Source organism: Leptodactylus fuscus, chromosome 4 (genome assembly GCF_031893055.1).
Source record: "Leptodactylus fuscus isolate aLepFus1 chromosome 4, aLepFus1.hap2, whole genome shotgun sequence".
Lineage (NCBI taxonomy): Eukaryota > Metazoa > Chordata > Amphibia > Anura > Leptodactylidae > Leptodactylus > Leptodactylus fuscus.
Genome location: NC_134268.1, coordinates 169466189 through 169483194, shown reverse-complemented (window position 1 = coordinate 169483194; position 17006 = coordinate 169466189). Strand labels below are relative to the sequence as shown.

The 17006-nt window shown below is 45.7% G+C and overlaps 1 protein-coding gene across 1 annotated transcript in view; it reads right to left on the bottom strand.

Moving 5' to 3' along the window:
* The window catches only part of TOP2B (DNA topoisomerase II beta), a 49108-nt gene extending 36469 nt beyond the window's left edge, over window positions 1-12639 (bottom strand). Inside the window, exon 1 of the mRNA XM_075271347.1 lies at window positions 12117-12639. Within this exon, the coding sequence (XP_075127448.1) occupies window positions 12117-12176 (60 nt within the window). The 5' untranslated portion in view covers window positions 12177-12639. The remainder of the gene's footprint in view (window positions 1-12116) is intronic.
* Window positions 12640-17006: the final 4367 nt, after the last annotated feature.

The following is a 17006-nucleotide window of genomic DNA, read 5'->3' as shown; positions in this document are numbered from 1 at the left end:
AGACAAGTGTAGGCAAGTCACACTAGGATTGAGGTGTACTCAAATCACGTTTGTCATTCTTCGTGCGAATATAGCCTTAAAAGCTAGTTTGATTGTTTTACTAGCCTGGCAATAACAATGGCCATGAACGGAAACCACACAAATATTAGTGAAAACAGCAAATTTTCAACAGCATTTGACACAGACATCACACTCAACTTGTCACCAGATTTATTTCAGTCCTTCAACAAATGCTACTCAATATTTCTACCTAATATAGCACATAATAGTGGGCACAGAGTAGAAGAGGTAATGCCAGACAATGCCACCAGATCATAGGGCATCACTGTCCTGCGGGATAATGCGGGAGCATGAACAGTGAAGGGTTAATTTTAGGGACTCTTAGGGCTAGTTCACATGGGGGCAGGTTGGGCGGATTTTGGCACCGGGAGTGATGCGGGGAACCGCGTCACTCTTGGGTCAAAACCCGCCTGCCACGACCATCGCGGTCACAGCTTCTCCCTCCGGAGTCGGCTCAAATGAATGGGCAGACACCGGAGGCTTCCGCCTGAAGAACGGGCAGCTTGATTCTTTTTTCCGCCGATAGCAGAAAAAAGAATGCTAGTGGTCCCCATAGACCACCATTGTATGGAGGCGGATTTTGAAGCGAAATCCGCTGTCAAAATCCGCCTCCTTGCCCCCGTGTGAACTAGCCCTAACTGTGAAAGGGTTTAGATTAGGGATTGTGATAGGCCTGCCTGAAGAGATGTGTCTTTAAGATGTGCCTCATTTATGGTGAAGGGGATAGGGCAAATAAAGAGGACAATACATCTTCTGACATCAGTTTTAGTAAACAGTTCATTATACAATATACACATGTGGACAAAATTGTTGGTACCCCTGGTTTAATGAAAGAAAACCCCACAATGGTCACAGAAATAACTTGAATCTGACAAACTGGAATTTACCAAACTACATGTTGACAAGCCACAAAGCTTCTGGGAGAATGTGCTATGGACAGAGGAGACAAAAATCGAACTTTTTGGTAAGGCACGTCAACTCTAGGATGGAAAAATGAAGAATATGTTGAAAAGAACACTGTCCCTACTGTGTAACATGGAGGAGGCTCTGTTATGTCCTCGGGCCGCTTTGCTGCATATGGCACAGGGTGTCTTGAATCTGTGCAGGGTACAATGAAATCTCAAGACTATCAAGGGATTCTAGAGAGAAATGTGCTGCCCAGTGTCAGAAAACTTGGTCTCAGTCGCAGGTTATGAGTCTTGCAACAGGATAATGATCCAAAACACACAGCTAAAAACACCCAAGAATGGCTAAGAGGAAAACATTGGACTATTCTGAAGTGGCCTTCTATGAGCCCTGACATAAATCCTATTGAGCATCTTTGGAAGGAGCTGAAACATGCCGTTTTGAAAAGGGACCCTACAAACCAGAGACAACTGGAGCAGTTTGCTCATGAGGAGTGGGGCAAAATACCTGCTGTGAGGTGCAGAAGTCTCATTGACAGTTACAGGAATCGTTTGATTGCAGTGATTGCCTCAAAAGGTTGTGCAACAAAATATTAAGGTAAGGGAACCATCATTTCTGTCCAGGCCTGTTTCATGAGTTTTTTTTTGGGGGGGGGGTTAAATTCTGTTGAAGCAAAAAGCAATGTCTGACTTTCATTTTGTTCATTTTGATAGAATTTTTACTCATTACTACTTTGGTTAGATTCAAGTTTTTTCTGTTATCACTGTGACCAAAGACATCCCAAGTAGTTTATTTGGCTTTGTGTCACATCAGCCTGTGACATGGCATATTTACCATATTTATAATATCTCTTGATAAAAAGAAGCAATAAAACTTCATAGAAGTGGCAAAAAGTGCTAACGTATTTTTTGGCCTATAAGATGCACTTTTTCCCCAAAAATTTGGGAGGAAAATGGGAGGTGCGTCTTATAGTCCACGGGTATCACCTCACTCCTGCCATCACAGGCTTCCTCTGAATTCAGCGCACTATCGGCTTTCCCGTTCTGTACCCCATTGGTGCCGTTACCGTAGCTCTTCAGTGTCAGAAGGGCGTTTCTGACAGACTGTCAGGAACGACCATCACAAAAAAAAATTTTGCACCTATTTTCCTCCTCTAAAATCTAGGTGCAAGAGGTAAATATCTGAATAAATGAGGATAGCGACAAATTTTAATGCAAATCCAAAAAATAGACACAGCATCAGGATTATATTTAAATTGGCTAGACTATATATCTTTTTGTAAGACCCTATCCATATACAGTTGTGTTCAAAGGTTTACATACCCTGCAGATGCTTTGGTTTTTTTGGCCTTTTTCAGAGAATATGAATGATAACACAAAACCTTTTTTATTATCATTATGATTTAAAAAGAAAAAAAAAATGCAGAATTTTGACAATTCAAAGGCTTCACACAACCATTTACCATGAGTGGAGAAAAAGTTTGTGTTAGGGTGCATGCACACTACGTAACGCCGGGCGTGTATGAGAGCCGTACACGCCGGCGTTACAGCAGGGCTGCCGAACACTTCCCATTCACTTCAATGGGAGCGCTCGCAAACGCCGCTGTTACGAGCGCTCCCATTGAAGTGAATGGGAAGTGTTCGGCAGTCTGCTGTAATGCCGGCGTGTACGGCTCTCATACACGCCCGGCGTTACTCAGTGTGCATGCACCCTTATTCATATTCTCTGAAAAAAGGCCAAAAGAACCCCCAAAGAATCTGCTGAGGTATGTAAACTTTTGAGTACAACTGTATGTATGGTGCAGAGCCTACTGCGTATGCCTACAGGCCACAAGAAAATGGCCGCATACTTACTGTGTAAGCTGCCATTTTTCTTGTGGCCACGGGCATGCGCAGTAGGCTCTGCCCGAGGCCTACAAGTTTCAAAGCCTGCACCGGAGGAAGACACAGGAAGAGGATGTTCCTGAAGAAGATGGAGGTGGCACTGGAGAGTTCTCTGGCAGCATTGGGGACGCCCCCAGTGCTGTTTGAGCGCTGTGGCCCGACACCAGTGCTGCGAGAGAACTCATTTGCATACCAGGATTTCAGGCGAACGGCAGCGTGGAGAAAACAACGAAAGGTAGAAAAAGAATAGCCTTTCACAAGGCTATTCTGACATGTTAGGGACACAAAAATTACTTCTGAATGATAGGATTCCTTTAAAGTAAATGGCAGCAGGGTTGTGTCTGTGTTCAACGCAGCTACATTCACAACTGGGTTTAACACCCCTAATTCTCAGGATCAATGGGGTAGGACTGCTGTGATAAGAAATTTATCCTCTAATTTTCTTGGCATAACCATAATCCACGTGAAGAAAATATTAAAAAATTCAAATTGCCCCCTTTCCATAAAATGCATATAAAAATATACACATTGGGCGCAGCGCATCCAAAAATGCCCAAACAACGATCACTGCAGCAATAAAATAAATCTATTCTTTTGCCATTTTGCCACAAAAAAAAGTCATCTTACACAGTTCCTTACATGGCCAAAAAAATTTGGTTAGTAAAAAAAATTTTTTTTTTTGCACTTTTAGAAGTTTTGAAAAAAAAAAAAAAAAAAAAAATTAAGATTCATATAAAAAATTGTCCATAGGATTGAAAAAAAAAATCTAGATTTTAATTTTTGCTAAAATCACCCATTCTTAATTAAAGGGGTATTTTGATAACTGCAACTTTTCCCCTATCTAGAGAACAGGGCAAAACTGATTGGTGGGGTTCCAACTGCTAAAATGCTCACCAATCAGAAGAATGGAGGTCCTGTGTGTACCGTACTATTGTATGGGACGGCTTCTCATCAACAATTCCATAGATATTCCCGTTCATATGGGCACATGACACTATTCCTGCAGACAGACCTCGGCAGATCAGACAGATAACCCCTATCCTGTGAAGAACCCTTTAATAAAACCCTTAACACATTTTTTTTTTTTTTTTTAAGTGTCTATAGAAAAGAATATCACATGATTTTCTAATCTCCATACATTTATTGTATCGGTGCAGATCCCTTTCTCCACAGTAGAATCTATGGGCATCTATGGGCTAACAGAATAGCACTAAACATGGTATTGATCATGTTACACATGCTAAATTTAGTGAACAACTGGGTTACATACATGTGTTTGGTGTGAAACAGATCTTTATTAGGCTAGGTTCGCACATGCGCTGGGGAACCTGAGCAATAGAGGAACTGTCCGCTAAAACAGCAGTTACCTATGGACCACAGACTATAATGGGGTCTGCTGGGTGTCTATCAGGTTTCCGCCATTTTTATATTGACAATGAAGGAGAGAAAAGTCCTCCGTGCAGGTCTTTTCTCTACTTTTTAGCAGTTTGTGAGGTGGAGTCTCTAATGGCTACTCTGACGCAGATGTGAATCTAGCCTAACTGGGAAAAAAATGAAAGAAACAGAGGATAAAGATGGAGAAGAATATAATACTATAAGACAGGACAATGAGGTGGTGCTGTAGTAATACTGTATGTATTCTGCTTCTCAATATACTAGTTATCCTGTTGCCGGCAGGGCTGTGGAGTTGGCAGGCTATACCACAGACTCCTGCTCCTTCATTAATTCCTAATTGCAGTAAATAAAACAAACTATGCATCTAATTATACAATACTAGCTGGTACCCGCGACTTCGTCTGCGGTGATTGTAGCAGTGGGTATATAAAGGCATGGGTAAGGTTTTCGTACTGTGTATAAGGTATGGGATATGAAATGTAACTTTGTATCTTGTTTTTTCTGTAATTCAGAGAATACGTGAGACTTTTGTGTTGAAGTTACTTTGTATTTGAGCTGCTATTAGAGATGAGCGAACAGTGTTCTATCGAACACATGTTCGATCGGATATCAGGGTGTTCGCCATGTTCGAATCGAACACCGCGTGGTAAAGTGCGCCAAAATTCGATTCCCCTCCCACCTTCCCTGGCGCCTTTTTTGCACCAATAACAGCGCAGGGGAGGTGGGACAGGAACTACGACACCGGGGGCATTGAAAAAAATTGGAAAAAGTCATTGGCTGCCGAAATTAGGTGACCTCCATTTTAGACGAATAGTGGATTTCAAATCCGGGTCATATGAGAATGTGAACTTTGTGACTATGAGACAGGGATAGCTGTACAGGCAGGGATAGCTAGGGATAACCTTTATTTAGGGGGGAATGTTATTAAAAATAACTTTTTGGGGCTCTATCGGGTGTGTAATTGTGATTTTTGTGAGATAAACTTTTTCCCATAGGGATGCATTGGCCAGCGCTGATTGGCCGAATTCCGTACTCTGGCCAATCAGTGCTGGCCAATGCATTCTATTAGCTTGATGAAGCAGAATGTGCACAAGGGTTCAAGTGCACCCTCAGCTCTGATGTAGCAGAGCCGAGGCTGCACAAGGGTTCAAGCGCACCCTCGGCTCTGATGTAGGAGAGCCGAGGGTGCACTTGAACCCTTGTGCACCCTCGGCTCTGCTACATCAGAGCCGAGGGTGCGCTTGAACCCTTGTGCACACTCTGCTTCATCAAGCTCTGCTCCACACCAGTCTCCATTCAGGTCCGACCTTAGACTCCGCCTCCTCCAGCAGAGCCAGCGCTGATTGGCCGAATTCCGTACTCTGGCCAATCAGCACTGGCTAATGCATTGTATTGGCGTGATGAAGCAGTGCTGAATGTGTGTGCTTAGCACACACATTCAGCTCTACTTCATCGGGCTAATAGAATGCATTGGCCAGCGCTGATTGGCCAGAGTACGGAATTCGGCCAATCAGCGCTGGCTCTGCTGGAGGAGGCGGAGTCTAAGATCGCTCCACACCAGTCTCCATTCAGGTCCGACCTTAGACTCCGCCTCCTCCAGCAGAGCCAGCGCTGATTGGCCGAATTCCGTACTCTGGCCAATCAGCGCTGGCTAATGCATTGTATTGGCGTGATGAAGCAGTGCTGAATGAGTGTGCTTAGCACACACATTAAGCTCTACTTCATCGGGCTAATAGAATGCATTGGCCAATCAGCGCTGGCCAATGCATTCTATTAGCGTGAACTGAGTTTGCACAGGGGTTCTAGTGCACCCTCGGCTCTGCTACATCAGATTGCTACATCTGATGTAGCAGTGCCGAGTGTGCATCAGATGTGTAGTTGAGCAAAACTGACTCAGCACTGCTAAGTCTCTGCATTCGCATAGGAATGCATTGGCCAGCCTTCGGCCAATCAGCGCTGGCTCTGCCGGAGGAGGCGGAGTCTAAGGTCGGACCTGAATGGAGACTGGTGTGGAGCGATCTTAGACTCCGCCTCCTCCAGCAGAGCCAGCGCTGATTGGTCGAGTTCCGTACTCTGGCCAATCAGCACTGGCCAATGCATTTCTATGGGGAAAAGTTAGCTTGCGAAAATCGCAAACTGACAGGGATTTCCATGAAATAAAGTGACTTTTATGCCCCCAGACATGTTTCCCCTGCTGTCCCAGTGTCATTCCAGGGTGTTGGTATCATTTCCTGGGGTGTCATAGTGGACTTGGTGACCCTCCAGACACGAATTTGGGTTTCCCCCTTAACGAGTTTATGTTCCCCATAGACTATAATGGGGTTCGAAACCCATTCGAACACTCGAACAGTGAGCGGCTGTTCGAATCGAATTTCGAACCTCGAACATTTTAGTGTTCGCTCATCTCTAGCTGCTATATATACGGTGTTGTGAGAAACTTTACATAGTGACTGTGGGACAGAAGTATTTGAAGTTCCCGCCGATGGCATTTTTTGATTTTCGTTTTTGACTCCCCTCCCTCTAAACCCCATAACTTTTTTATTCCTCCGCTCCCAGAGCCATATGAGGTCTTAATTTTTCCTGTGACAAATTTTTCTTCATGATGCCACCATTATTTATTCTATATAATGTACTGGGAAGCAGGGAAAAAATTCAGAATGGGGTGGATTTGAAGAAAAAATGCATTTCGGCGACTTTCTTACGGGCTTTGGTTTTACGGCGTTCACTGTGCAACCAAAATGACATGTCCCCTGTATTCTGTGTTTCCTTACGATTCTGGGGATACCAAATTTATATGGTTTTATTTACATTTTGACCCCTTAAAAAAAAAATCCAAAACTGTTTAAAATTTATTTTTTGAAAAGTCGCCATATTCCGACAGCCGTAACTTTTTTATACGTGCGTGTACGGGGATGTATAGGGCGTCTTTTTTTTCGTGACTGGGTGTACTTTGTAGTTCTACCATTTTCGGGAAATGTTATTGCTTTGATCACTTTTTATTCAAATTTTTATCAGAATCAAAACAGTGAAAAAACAGCGGTTTGGCACTTTTGAGCATTTTTCCCGCTACGGCGTTTACCGAACAGGAAAAATATTTGTATAGCTTTGTAGAGCGGGCAATTTCGGATGTGGGGATACCTAACATGTATGTGTTTCACAGTTTTTAAGTACTTTTATAGGTGTTCTAGAGAAAAGGGGGTGATTTGAATTTTTAATCCTTTTTATTTTTTTTTTATATTTTTTTTTACAAAAATTTTTTTGCATTTTTTAGACCGCCTAGGGGTATTGACATGGGTGGGGGGTGTCGCGGATTGTCAGAGCGGTGGGGGTCGGCAAACATGGCTGCTCCGGAGCGTTAAAGAGTGCCTCCTGGAGTATCGTTAAGGTGAGGGGCAAAGTGGTAAAGTATATGTGTATGTGATTGTGTGGGGTTAGGGGCTAGGCTGTAGAGGGCAATATGAATTTTGTGGCTTGCTATGGTCCAAAGTGTGTGAGATTGCAGAGATGGTGGTGTGAGTTTGGGTTTTGTGGGGGTCCTGGCACAAACGTATGTGCACTATTGTGACGAAAAGTAGCCTATTGCGCAATCGGGTGTATTAACTATGTTTGTGGAAAATTTCAGCCGAATCGGTCGAGTGGTTTTTCCGTGATTGAGGAACAAACATCCGAACATGAAAACATCAAAACACACAAACCCACAAACTTTCACATTTATAATATTAATAGGATTAATAATTGTATAATATGACAATACAATAATCATTTTATTTTGAAGTTAGAGTAACTTATGTCCACAACTTCACCTCCACAGTCCTGTCATATATGTCACATCGAATAAGAATTGGGACACCCCATACACATGAAATTGGCGTCCCAGATCTTCCTATAACGGGAACGGCCACCTTTACTGTGCATAGAGATATAAGACTTCAACGGTACGCTGGCTTTATAGTTTTTTCAGTTTGCTCCTGGTTGCAGCTGATAACAGCTAGGAATATATAAAAGCCGATCATGAACACTATTGGTTTAATAGGAATAAAAGCCATCAAACACAGCTAGATAAACTCCAAGCATTGTAATACACAGAAAAAGCCATTAAAGACTGCAGACTAAAACTTCACAGCTCAGGCTAGATTCACACCTGCATTCTGTTCAGGGTTTCTGTCACCAACCTGCTTTAAAAAAAATGCAGAGAGAAAAGTCCTATAAGGCGGCATTTTTTTGTCTTCGCATCTTCCGGGCGGACTTCATTATAGTCTATGGGGTCTGCAGGTTTTCATGGGTAACCCCAAGCAGGCCCAAAGAATGGAAATCTGAACGCTAGTGTGAACCTAGCGTAAATGCTCCATATTAATGTTATGGCTGTCCAATCCTACAAGGCCCCATGCATATGACTGTCCTATGGCTACATAAAAAGTGCACATACAACTCTACTGTACACTCAGCAACATTATTCCAACCAGATTTAGTATATAACTAGAAACAATGTTCTGTTCTATCGCATGTGGCATTACCGTGATATACTCGTCATACTCATAGCCTGCACGGAGGGGTAGTACGGCACAACAGAGGGGTACATGGATTCAAACAATGCTTTTTTTCCCCCCTTTTTTCTTGGGACTTTTGTATTGCCTGGTTCACGTCTGCGTTTGGTAATCCATTCGGGGAGTCCGTATGGGGACCACAAACAGAATCCTCGAATGCATTGACAAGCAGTGAGCAGTGAAAGCAAATGGACCCCATAGACTATAGTGGGGTCCCTGTGCTGCCTGCACGAGTCATGCGGAAATGAAAGAAGATGACAAAGTACTTTTCTGTCCACATGTTCCGTGCGCACACCGCATGGACCCCATTATAGTCTATGAAGTCCGTGTGCTCTCATAAGCTCACCGCTTGCCAGTATGTTTGGTATTCCGTTCGGGGAGAGGGTCCCCATGCGGACTCCCCGAACAGATTACCAAACGCAGACGTGAGCCAGGCATAAGAGTCACTATTTTACTATTCACGTGTGCCTGTTTTGTTGACAAAAATCACATTGTCATTTGTTTCTACATAATTACCTTGTGCGACTATTTTAACAAGGCACAAGATGGTTGTAAACGCGCTCCAGTACAAGCACAACATAACTGAGGCCCATCAGCTCAGGCTGCATTGAAAACAAAAAATCTGTGTGTCATTTTGTGTAAGATTTAAGACGCAAATGCCTTTTTTTCTTTTTTTTTTTTTTTTAATAAATAACGTAGAAGTTTTGTCAACATAAAAAAAAAAGCACAAGGGACAAAAACTTACATGATTGATAAATGACCCCCCTCCCCAAAAGTTCCACAATACAGGACTATGAGCAGAGTGTGCATGTGTTCTCCAAAGGGAGAGGGGAATAAGCTGCTGTCAGAAACCTCTGACCACTTATCTCCTGGCGGAATAAATGATCGGGGGGCCAACACGGTGGCTCAGTGGTTAGCACAGCAGCCTTGCAACGCTGGAGTCCTGGGTTCGAATCCTGCCAGGAACAACATCTACAAGGAGTTTGTATGTTCTCCCCGTGCTTGTGTGGATTTCCTCCCATTCTACAAAAGACATACTGATAGGAAAAAATGTACATTGTGATCCCTATATGGGGCTCACAATCTACATAAAAAAATAAAATAAATAAATGATGGGGCGGGTATGCTGAAATCCAACATGCCCCGCTTTTTCTTTCCCTCCAACACTTGCTGTCATTGGAGATTGAGGACACCCCCGTACCATAGATGATGGTTAGCTGGCACTGCCAAACTCTGCAGGTGTTCATCTAACGCACATGGTGACTTTAAGGGCTAATTCACACGTGAACTGCCCGCGCGGGTTTTGACACCAAGAGATGCGGCAAGCCGCGTCTCTCTCTGGTCAAAACCTGCCTGCCGCGACCATCGCGGTCGCGGCTTTCCCCTCCGCTGTCGGTTCAAATGAATGAGCCGACATAGGAGGGTGCTGCCGGGAGCGGAAGCCGCGCGGCTCAACCCGCGTGGCTTCCGCCTGAAGAAAGGGCATGTCGCTTCTTTTCTCTGCTAGCAGCAAACCGCCGCTAGTGGAAAAAAGAAGCCTGGCGGTCTGCATAGACCACCATTGTAAAAACAGCGGAATCCGCTGTCAAAAACCTCCCCTGTGCTCACGTGTGAACGAGCCCTAGTGTTTATTTTTAGACCCCAAATACACATTTCATAGTGATGACCTATCCACAGGATAGTCCAACAGGATCTGACCTGTGCGGGAGCAACACTCCCGGACCCAGCAGAGACCATCTGTTCCGGCAGCCCCAATATCCAGAAGCTGCTTCAGTAGGCGGGGAGCAGAAGTAGTGGTGATTCTTTTAACAGGATCGGAGCAGAAGCCTCTTCCACTGTATAGCGGTGGTGCTGGATCTGCAGTTCTGCTTCTATTACTTGAATAGCAGTATACTGCTTCACCTCCCCACCCACTGCAATAGCTGATCCGTGTGGGGTCCAGGTGTCAATCCCCACCAAACAGCTGATACTGATGACCTACCCTGGCAATACATCATCACTATGAAACATGCATTTGGAGGCAGAGAACCCCTGTAAGCTACCCATGCCTGGTATCTCTTCAGCTTCCCTATTAAAAATATGTCCCCATAGAAGTGTGGGAATGCCCATCACATCTGAATGTGGCCTCATACAGACTTATAAAGCAAAATTACATGCACAAAAAAAACACACACAGAAAATAGCCAAAGCTAAAGTGTGTGGCCTTATGACACATCGCACACTCAGATCGTAATGTCGCACACTTATGCTCATTACTAATAATGAAAGGTAATATGGCTGCTGTGCCAACATGACCTCTGGGATTTCTGGCAACTATCATGTTGGCTTTCCAGTAAGGCCCAGTTCACATTTGCGTTCGGGGCATTCCGTTCCCCTCTCTGCATGAAAAAAGCAGAGAAAAGTCCTGCAAGTGCGCGGAAACCACACGGACCCCATTATAGTCTGTGGTGTCCATGGGTTTCCTAAGGTAACCGCTTTTTTATGCTGACTAGGTTTCCATTCGAGGGGTCCCCACGCGAACTCCCTGAACAGAAACCAATGTGCAGATGTGAACCCGGGCCTAACTTGCCCATTGCAAAGTTCCCGTTCAGTAACTCCATTGCAGGCAGTATGGTATACCTCGTGGGTCCAGCTCAACTGTTTTCATATATCTAAGAGATCTTAGAAGGGCTTTCCCATCGTCACGACTTATTCCCAGGATAGGCTGCAATGGGTGGAGGTCCAACCACTGTGGCCCCCACCGGTCACGAGAATAGAGGCGTTTGGCTCCACCAATTCTAAATGGTACAAGCATACTCCTGTTCCATTAACGGGGTTTTCCTGATGACCTGTCCTTAGAATGGGTCACCAGTGAGAGATTGTCAGGTGTCTGACACCCAGGCCCATCAGCTGTTTGAAGGGATTGCAGTGTTAGCATACTGCCTCTTCAAACTGCTGATCTGTGGGGGTCTGGGTATCAGACTCTGCTGATCTTCAATTGATGACCTAGAAAACCCCTTTCAATGGGACCATCAGAGATATAGCAATTAACCATTTCTGGTGGTCCCGTTGAAATGACTAGAGTGGGGCCCGACTTGTACAGCGCTGCTGCCATGATGGGTGGGGGCCGCAGTAATCGGACACTTACCTGCTGTCCTGGGGATAGGTGGTATTCATGGGGAACGCATTACCAGTTACCCACCCGCAGTTGTGTACCCCTCCTCTTAGATTTGGGGGGTGGTCTCAGCAGTCCATATATTTATCACATAATGCCACATACAGCCCATTGTTCCAGCCCTGCCCCTCCAGCAGGGGGCGCCCACACTCCACTCCTGCACACATCACTTACCACCCAGGTGAGTCCCCCGGTCCCTCCTCCGGCTCCGCCTCCTCCGCTGGATTTAGACATCTTCCTCCTCCCAGAGAACTGCAGTAAACGCGTATTAATAAATGAGAGAAGCGGCTATTGTGAGCGGCGCTCCGCCCCCAGCTCTAGTATTACGGCTGCAGCTTCTCGCCCTGCTCCCGGGGCCTCCGTGCCCGCTGCGATGTGACACCGGCGGCGCGGCCTATCCTGTGCCGGAGCCTCTGTGCTGCTTCTCCGCTGTTCGGGAACAAGCCGAGCTCTCTGGAGAATAAATTACTAGAAAAACGGGTTAAAAAGCGGCGTCTCCGCGCTACAGCTCGCCGCTGCGGTTCGGCTTCCGAGGACGCGTCATGTGGACCGGGGGCATGAATGACGCAGCCACCGTGTGTAGGACCGAGAGCCCAGCTGTGGTCTGCAGCGCTGACCCCGGTTCCCCCTCCTCTTCCTCCCGCAGACAATACACAGCGCCGCTTCCGCTCTCCGCAGTTACACACGGGGGCCCGGGAACATGGGGCAACCAATGGCGCTGCTCTCAATGCATGACGTCATGAACGAAGGGGGCGGGTCCAGCGGCGGTAGGAGGGGAAGGCAGCGTGACGTCACGGCAGGGTAGCGGCAAGGGATGAATTGGTTAGAGAGGACTGATAGTGTGTGCGAGGGCTGTCAGTGACCCGGCATGGGCGAGAAGGGACTGGGGGAACAGACGGCTATTGTTCTCCGGGTGCAGCCATATTAGTCAGAGGACAAACAAACTGAAGTGATGTCTTTTGGCTGTGTTCACATCTGTGCTGTAAATCTGTCAGGTTCATGCGTTGTCAAGTGAAATGATTGGCACTAACATCCCCCAATAGAGCGCATGGACTTGGGGGGAATTCACACTGGTTTGTCAATCTTAACCCCTTACCGCCGATGGCATTTTTTGATTTTCGTTTTTGACTCCCCTCCCTCTAAACCCCATAACTTTTTTATTTCTCCGCTCCCAGAGCCATATGAGGTCTTAATTTTTGCGGGACAAATTTTTCTTGATGATGCCACCATTAATTAATCTATATAATGTACTGGGAAGCAGGAAAAAAATTCAGAATGGGGTGGATTTGAAGAAAAAATGCATTTCTGCGACTTTCTTACGGGCTTTGGTTTTACGGCGTTCACTGTACAGCCAAAATGACATGTCCCCTGTATTCTGTGTTTCGGTACGGTTCCAGGGATACCAAATTTATATGGTTTTATTTACATTTTGACCCCTAAAAAAAATTCCAAAACGGTGTTAAAAAATTTTTTTTCTAAAAGTCGCCATATTCCGACGGCCGTAACTTTTTTATACATAGGTGTACGGGGATGCATAGGGCGTCTTTTTTTGCGGGGCCGGGTGTACTTTTTAGTTCTACCATTTTCGGGAAATGTTATTGCTTTGATCACTTTTTATTCAAATTTTTATCAGAATCAAAACAGTGAAAAAACGGCGGTTTGGCACTTTTGACTATTTTTCCTGCTACGGCGTTTACCGAACAGGAAAAATATTTTTATAGATTTGTAGAGCGGGCGATTTCGGACGCGGGGATACCTAACATGTATATGTTTCACGGTTTTTAACTACTTTTATATTTGTTCTAGGGAAAGGGGGGTGATTTGAACTTTTAATACTTTTTATATTTTTTTTTACTTTTTTATTTTTTTTTTTTGCATTTATTAGACCCCCTAGGGGTGTTGAACCCCAGGGGGTCTGATCACTAATGCAATGCATTACAATGCTAATCCATTGCAAAAAATCATCATCTCTTTTGCAGGCTGTATACACCAGCCTGCAAAAGAGAGAATTTGCAGACTGGCTGGGAGCCTTGTACAGGCTCCCAGCTGTCATGGCAACATGACGTCGGCCCTGCAGCATGCTCCAGGAGCCGGCGATCCCTGCCATAATGGCGGCGCCCATGCGCCGCCGGGAAAATGGCGCCTCCGGGGACCGATCGGAGGCATTAGAGCCGGTTGTCTACTGCTTAAAGCAGTAGACACCCGGCGGCTATGACGGGCTCCCGGGCGGTCGCCATAGTTACAGACCCGACACGCGCCGTACTATTACGGCGCATGTCGGGAAGGGGTTAAAGCAGATATGCTTTTTCTTTTATTGAGCATTTTATTGAGGCGCTCCATTGATCTTAGTGGGATTTTCTGCCTCATGATAGGGCAGGATTTTTCTTTTTGTCATCTAGCTGAATTGATGCCAGAATTTTCAAGCAGTTTTTAAATTGCTTTTGGCAGTTTACAAGGCAGAGAAGTCTAAAAAAAAAAAACCCCAGCTCGTGGAGAAGTAGTCTGAACTGGGGTCTATCAGGTTTCCATCATGGTGTATGTGGGGGGGGGGGGGGAGTTGGAGTTGAGGGGGAGAATATGGGGGGTGGGGTGGCTGATTTGGGGTATAACAGTCCGTGGAGTCTCATCTTCCTCTTGTTTGGTGACAGCTGGACACATATTGGGCAGCGATCTCCACAGTGGCCTCTTCTTCTTCTTTGGTAGTAGACGGCCCTCACAGCTGAGTATTTGGTGCAGTGTAGCAGGAAATAGGCCTCGTCTTCTAGGGCCCCCTGGTCACAGTGCTGGCACAGTCTGTTCTCCCGTGGCTTGTACGTCTGCCTGTGTCGCCCTGTCTCCATCTCCAGATTGTGGGCGCTCAGTCTGTACCAGCTCAGGGTCTGTCTGTGTTTGGGGTGTGGTATTCTCTCCAGGTAGGTGGCCATGGTGTAATCTCTTTGCAGTGACTGGTACACAGTGAGTTTCTTGGAGTTATTTATTGCGCTTCTCCATTCCTCAATGTACCGCTCTCTGTCTCTCTCAATGACTCCTTTTATTTGAGGGCATGTTGGGGGTTTTGGCTTGGCTGATGCTTGGTTGGGGGGGTATCAGTTTTTCTCGGCTTGGTGGTGGTAAGAGCCAGGGCTGCTGCCCTGTATGTGAGTCCAGAATGATAGCGCCCTCTTCTGCATGATGAGCCATAGAGGGAGTCTGCCTAGCTCTGCCCTGCAGGCCATGTTGGAGGTGTGTGGGGCAGGTACTTGCAGAACTGCTGGTGGAAGGTCTCTATTGGGCTGGAATCCCACTTTGACTGGTCTGGGTAGGTGACTGGGCCCCAAACCTCGCTGCCATAGAGAAGGATCGGAGCGATGACTGTGTCAAATATCTTCAGCCAGATTAATCAAAAAATGTTGTCGCACACACAGGTTTTGTTGCCAAAAAGGGAAATAAATTTATTTACAACACTGTGTACATCATTTGTTGTGCCTTTGGACATAGGGGTCGCAGTAATATGAAAAAGACTAATAGATCACAATAGTTGACGTTTCGGTCGTGTAGACCTTCATCTGAACTGATCTATAGAATACATGCCTTGTATTCACACTATAAATCAGTAGGTAGGTGTAGCTGTTGGTTTTCTCCAGTGTGGAGCCATTCAGTGTGAATTGTGGGGTGGAGGCTTTGTTGTGGCCCTTCTTCTGAAATACCATGACTTTGGTCTTCTTCTGGTTGATGGGTAGGGCCCATGTGGTGCTGAATTTTTCCAGCACTGACAGGCTTTCTTGGAGGTCTTTGGTGGGGGACAGGAGTAGGAGGTCGTCAGCGTATAGCAGGAACTTCACCTTATGGTCGTTCAGGGTGAGGCCTGGGGTTGGTGAGGCCTCCAGGGCTGTAGCCAGTTCATTGATGTAGATTTTGAAGAGCGTTGGGCTCAGGCTACAGCCTTGTCTGACCCCTCAGGCCACTACTGATGCTGAGTTCACACCAGCGTCCGTTCTCGGGTTTCCGTCTTCTGCAAACAGAAGACGGAAACCTGTCAGACCGTGTCCGGCCGTGAGTGCCAGTGAGCGTTGAGCGTTTTGTGCTCTCCATGGCGAAACCAGTTTTTTTAAACCGGACACAAAGTCCTGCATGTCCGACTTTGTGTCCGGTTAAAAAAAACCTGGTATCGCCACGGAGAGCACAAAACGCTCACCGGCGCTCACGGCTGGACACTTTTCAAACCCATTCATTTGAATAGGATTGAAAATTGCCTGCAGGTTTCCATCTCCTGCCCAGTTTCAGGCAGGAAACGGAAACCTGAAAGCAGAGACCCCGGGTGCAGATGTGAACGAGACCTGAGGCCATTTACATACTAAAGGTAGGTGTGGAATAGCCTTTCTAAATGTTATGCAAGGATGTGATTAGTTAATGATTAGTTAGTTAGTGATCAGTTAAAAATGACTTTTGCCAATGATAGAGCCCCTTTAACCCCACATTTGACAGGTCCCATGACACTGGTTCTAAATGCTCCGCCACCAAAAAGTAACTCCTGGGGGACATTCCACACAGCCTAGTGATGTCTCATGGATGTAAGGCCCAGTTCACATCTGTGGTTGGATTTTCATTCTGGAAGTCCGTTTAGAGACCCTCCGAATGGAAACCTATACCCATTAAAAATCGGTTACCTTCAGGAAACTCTCGGACCCTATAGACTATAATGGGGTCCATGTGGTTTCTGCACAAAATATGTGGAGAGAAAAGTGCTGCCTACTAGAGATGAGCGAATAGTATTTGATCGAGTAGGTACTCCATCAAATACTACGGTATTCAAAATACTCGTAGTTGGTCGCATGCCACGCGGTAAACGCAGTAAAAATTCGATTCCCCTCCCACCTTTCCAAGTGCTTTTTTTTTTTTTTTTTTTTTTACACCAATACCTATGCAGGGGAGGTGGGACAGGAACTAGGACAACGTAGGCATAAAAAAAAAAAAATGTATACAGTAGAGATGAGTGAGTAGTCAAATATTCGAAATTTGATTCGAGTAGACCTCAATATTCGACTACTCGATCAAATACCTCCTCAATCGAATACTACTCACTCA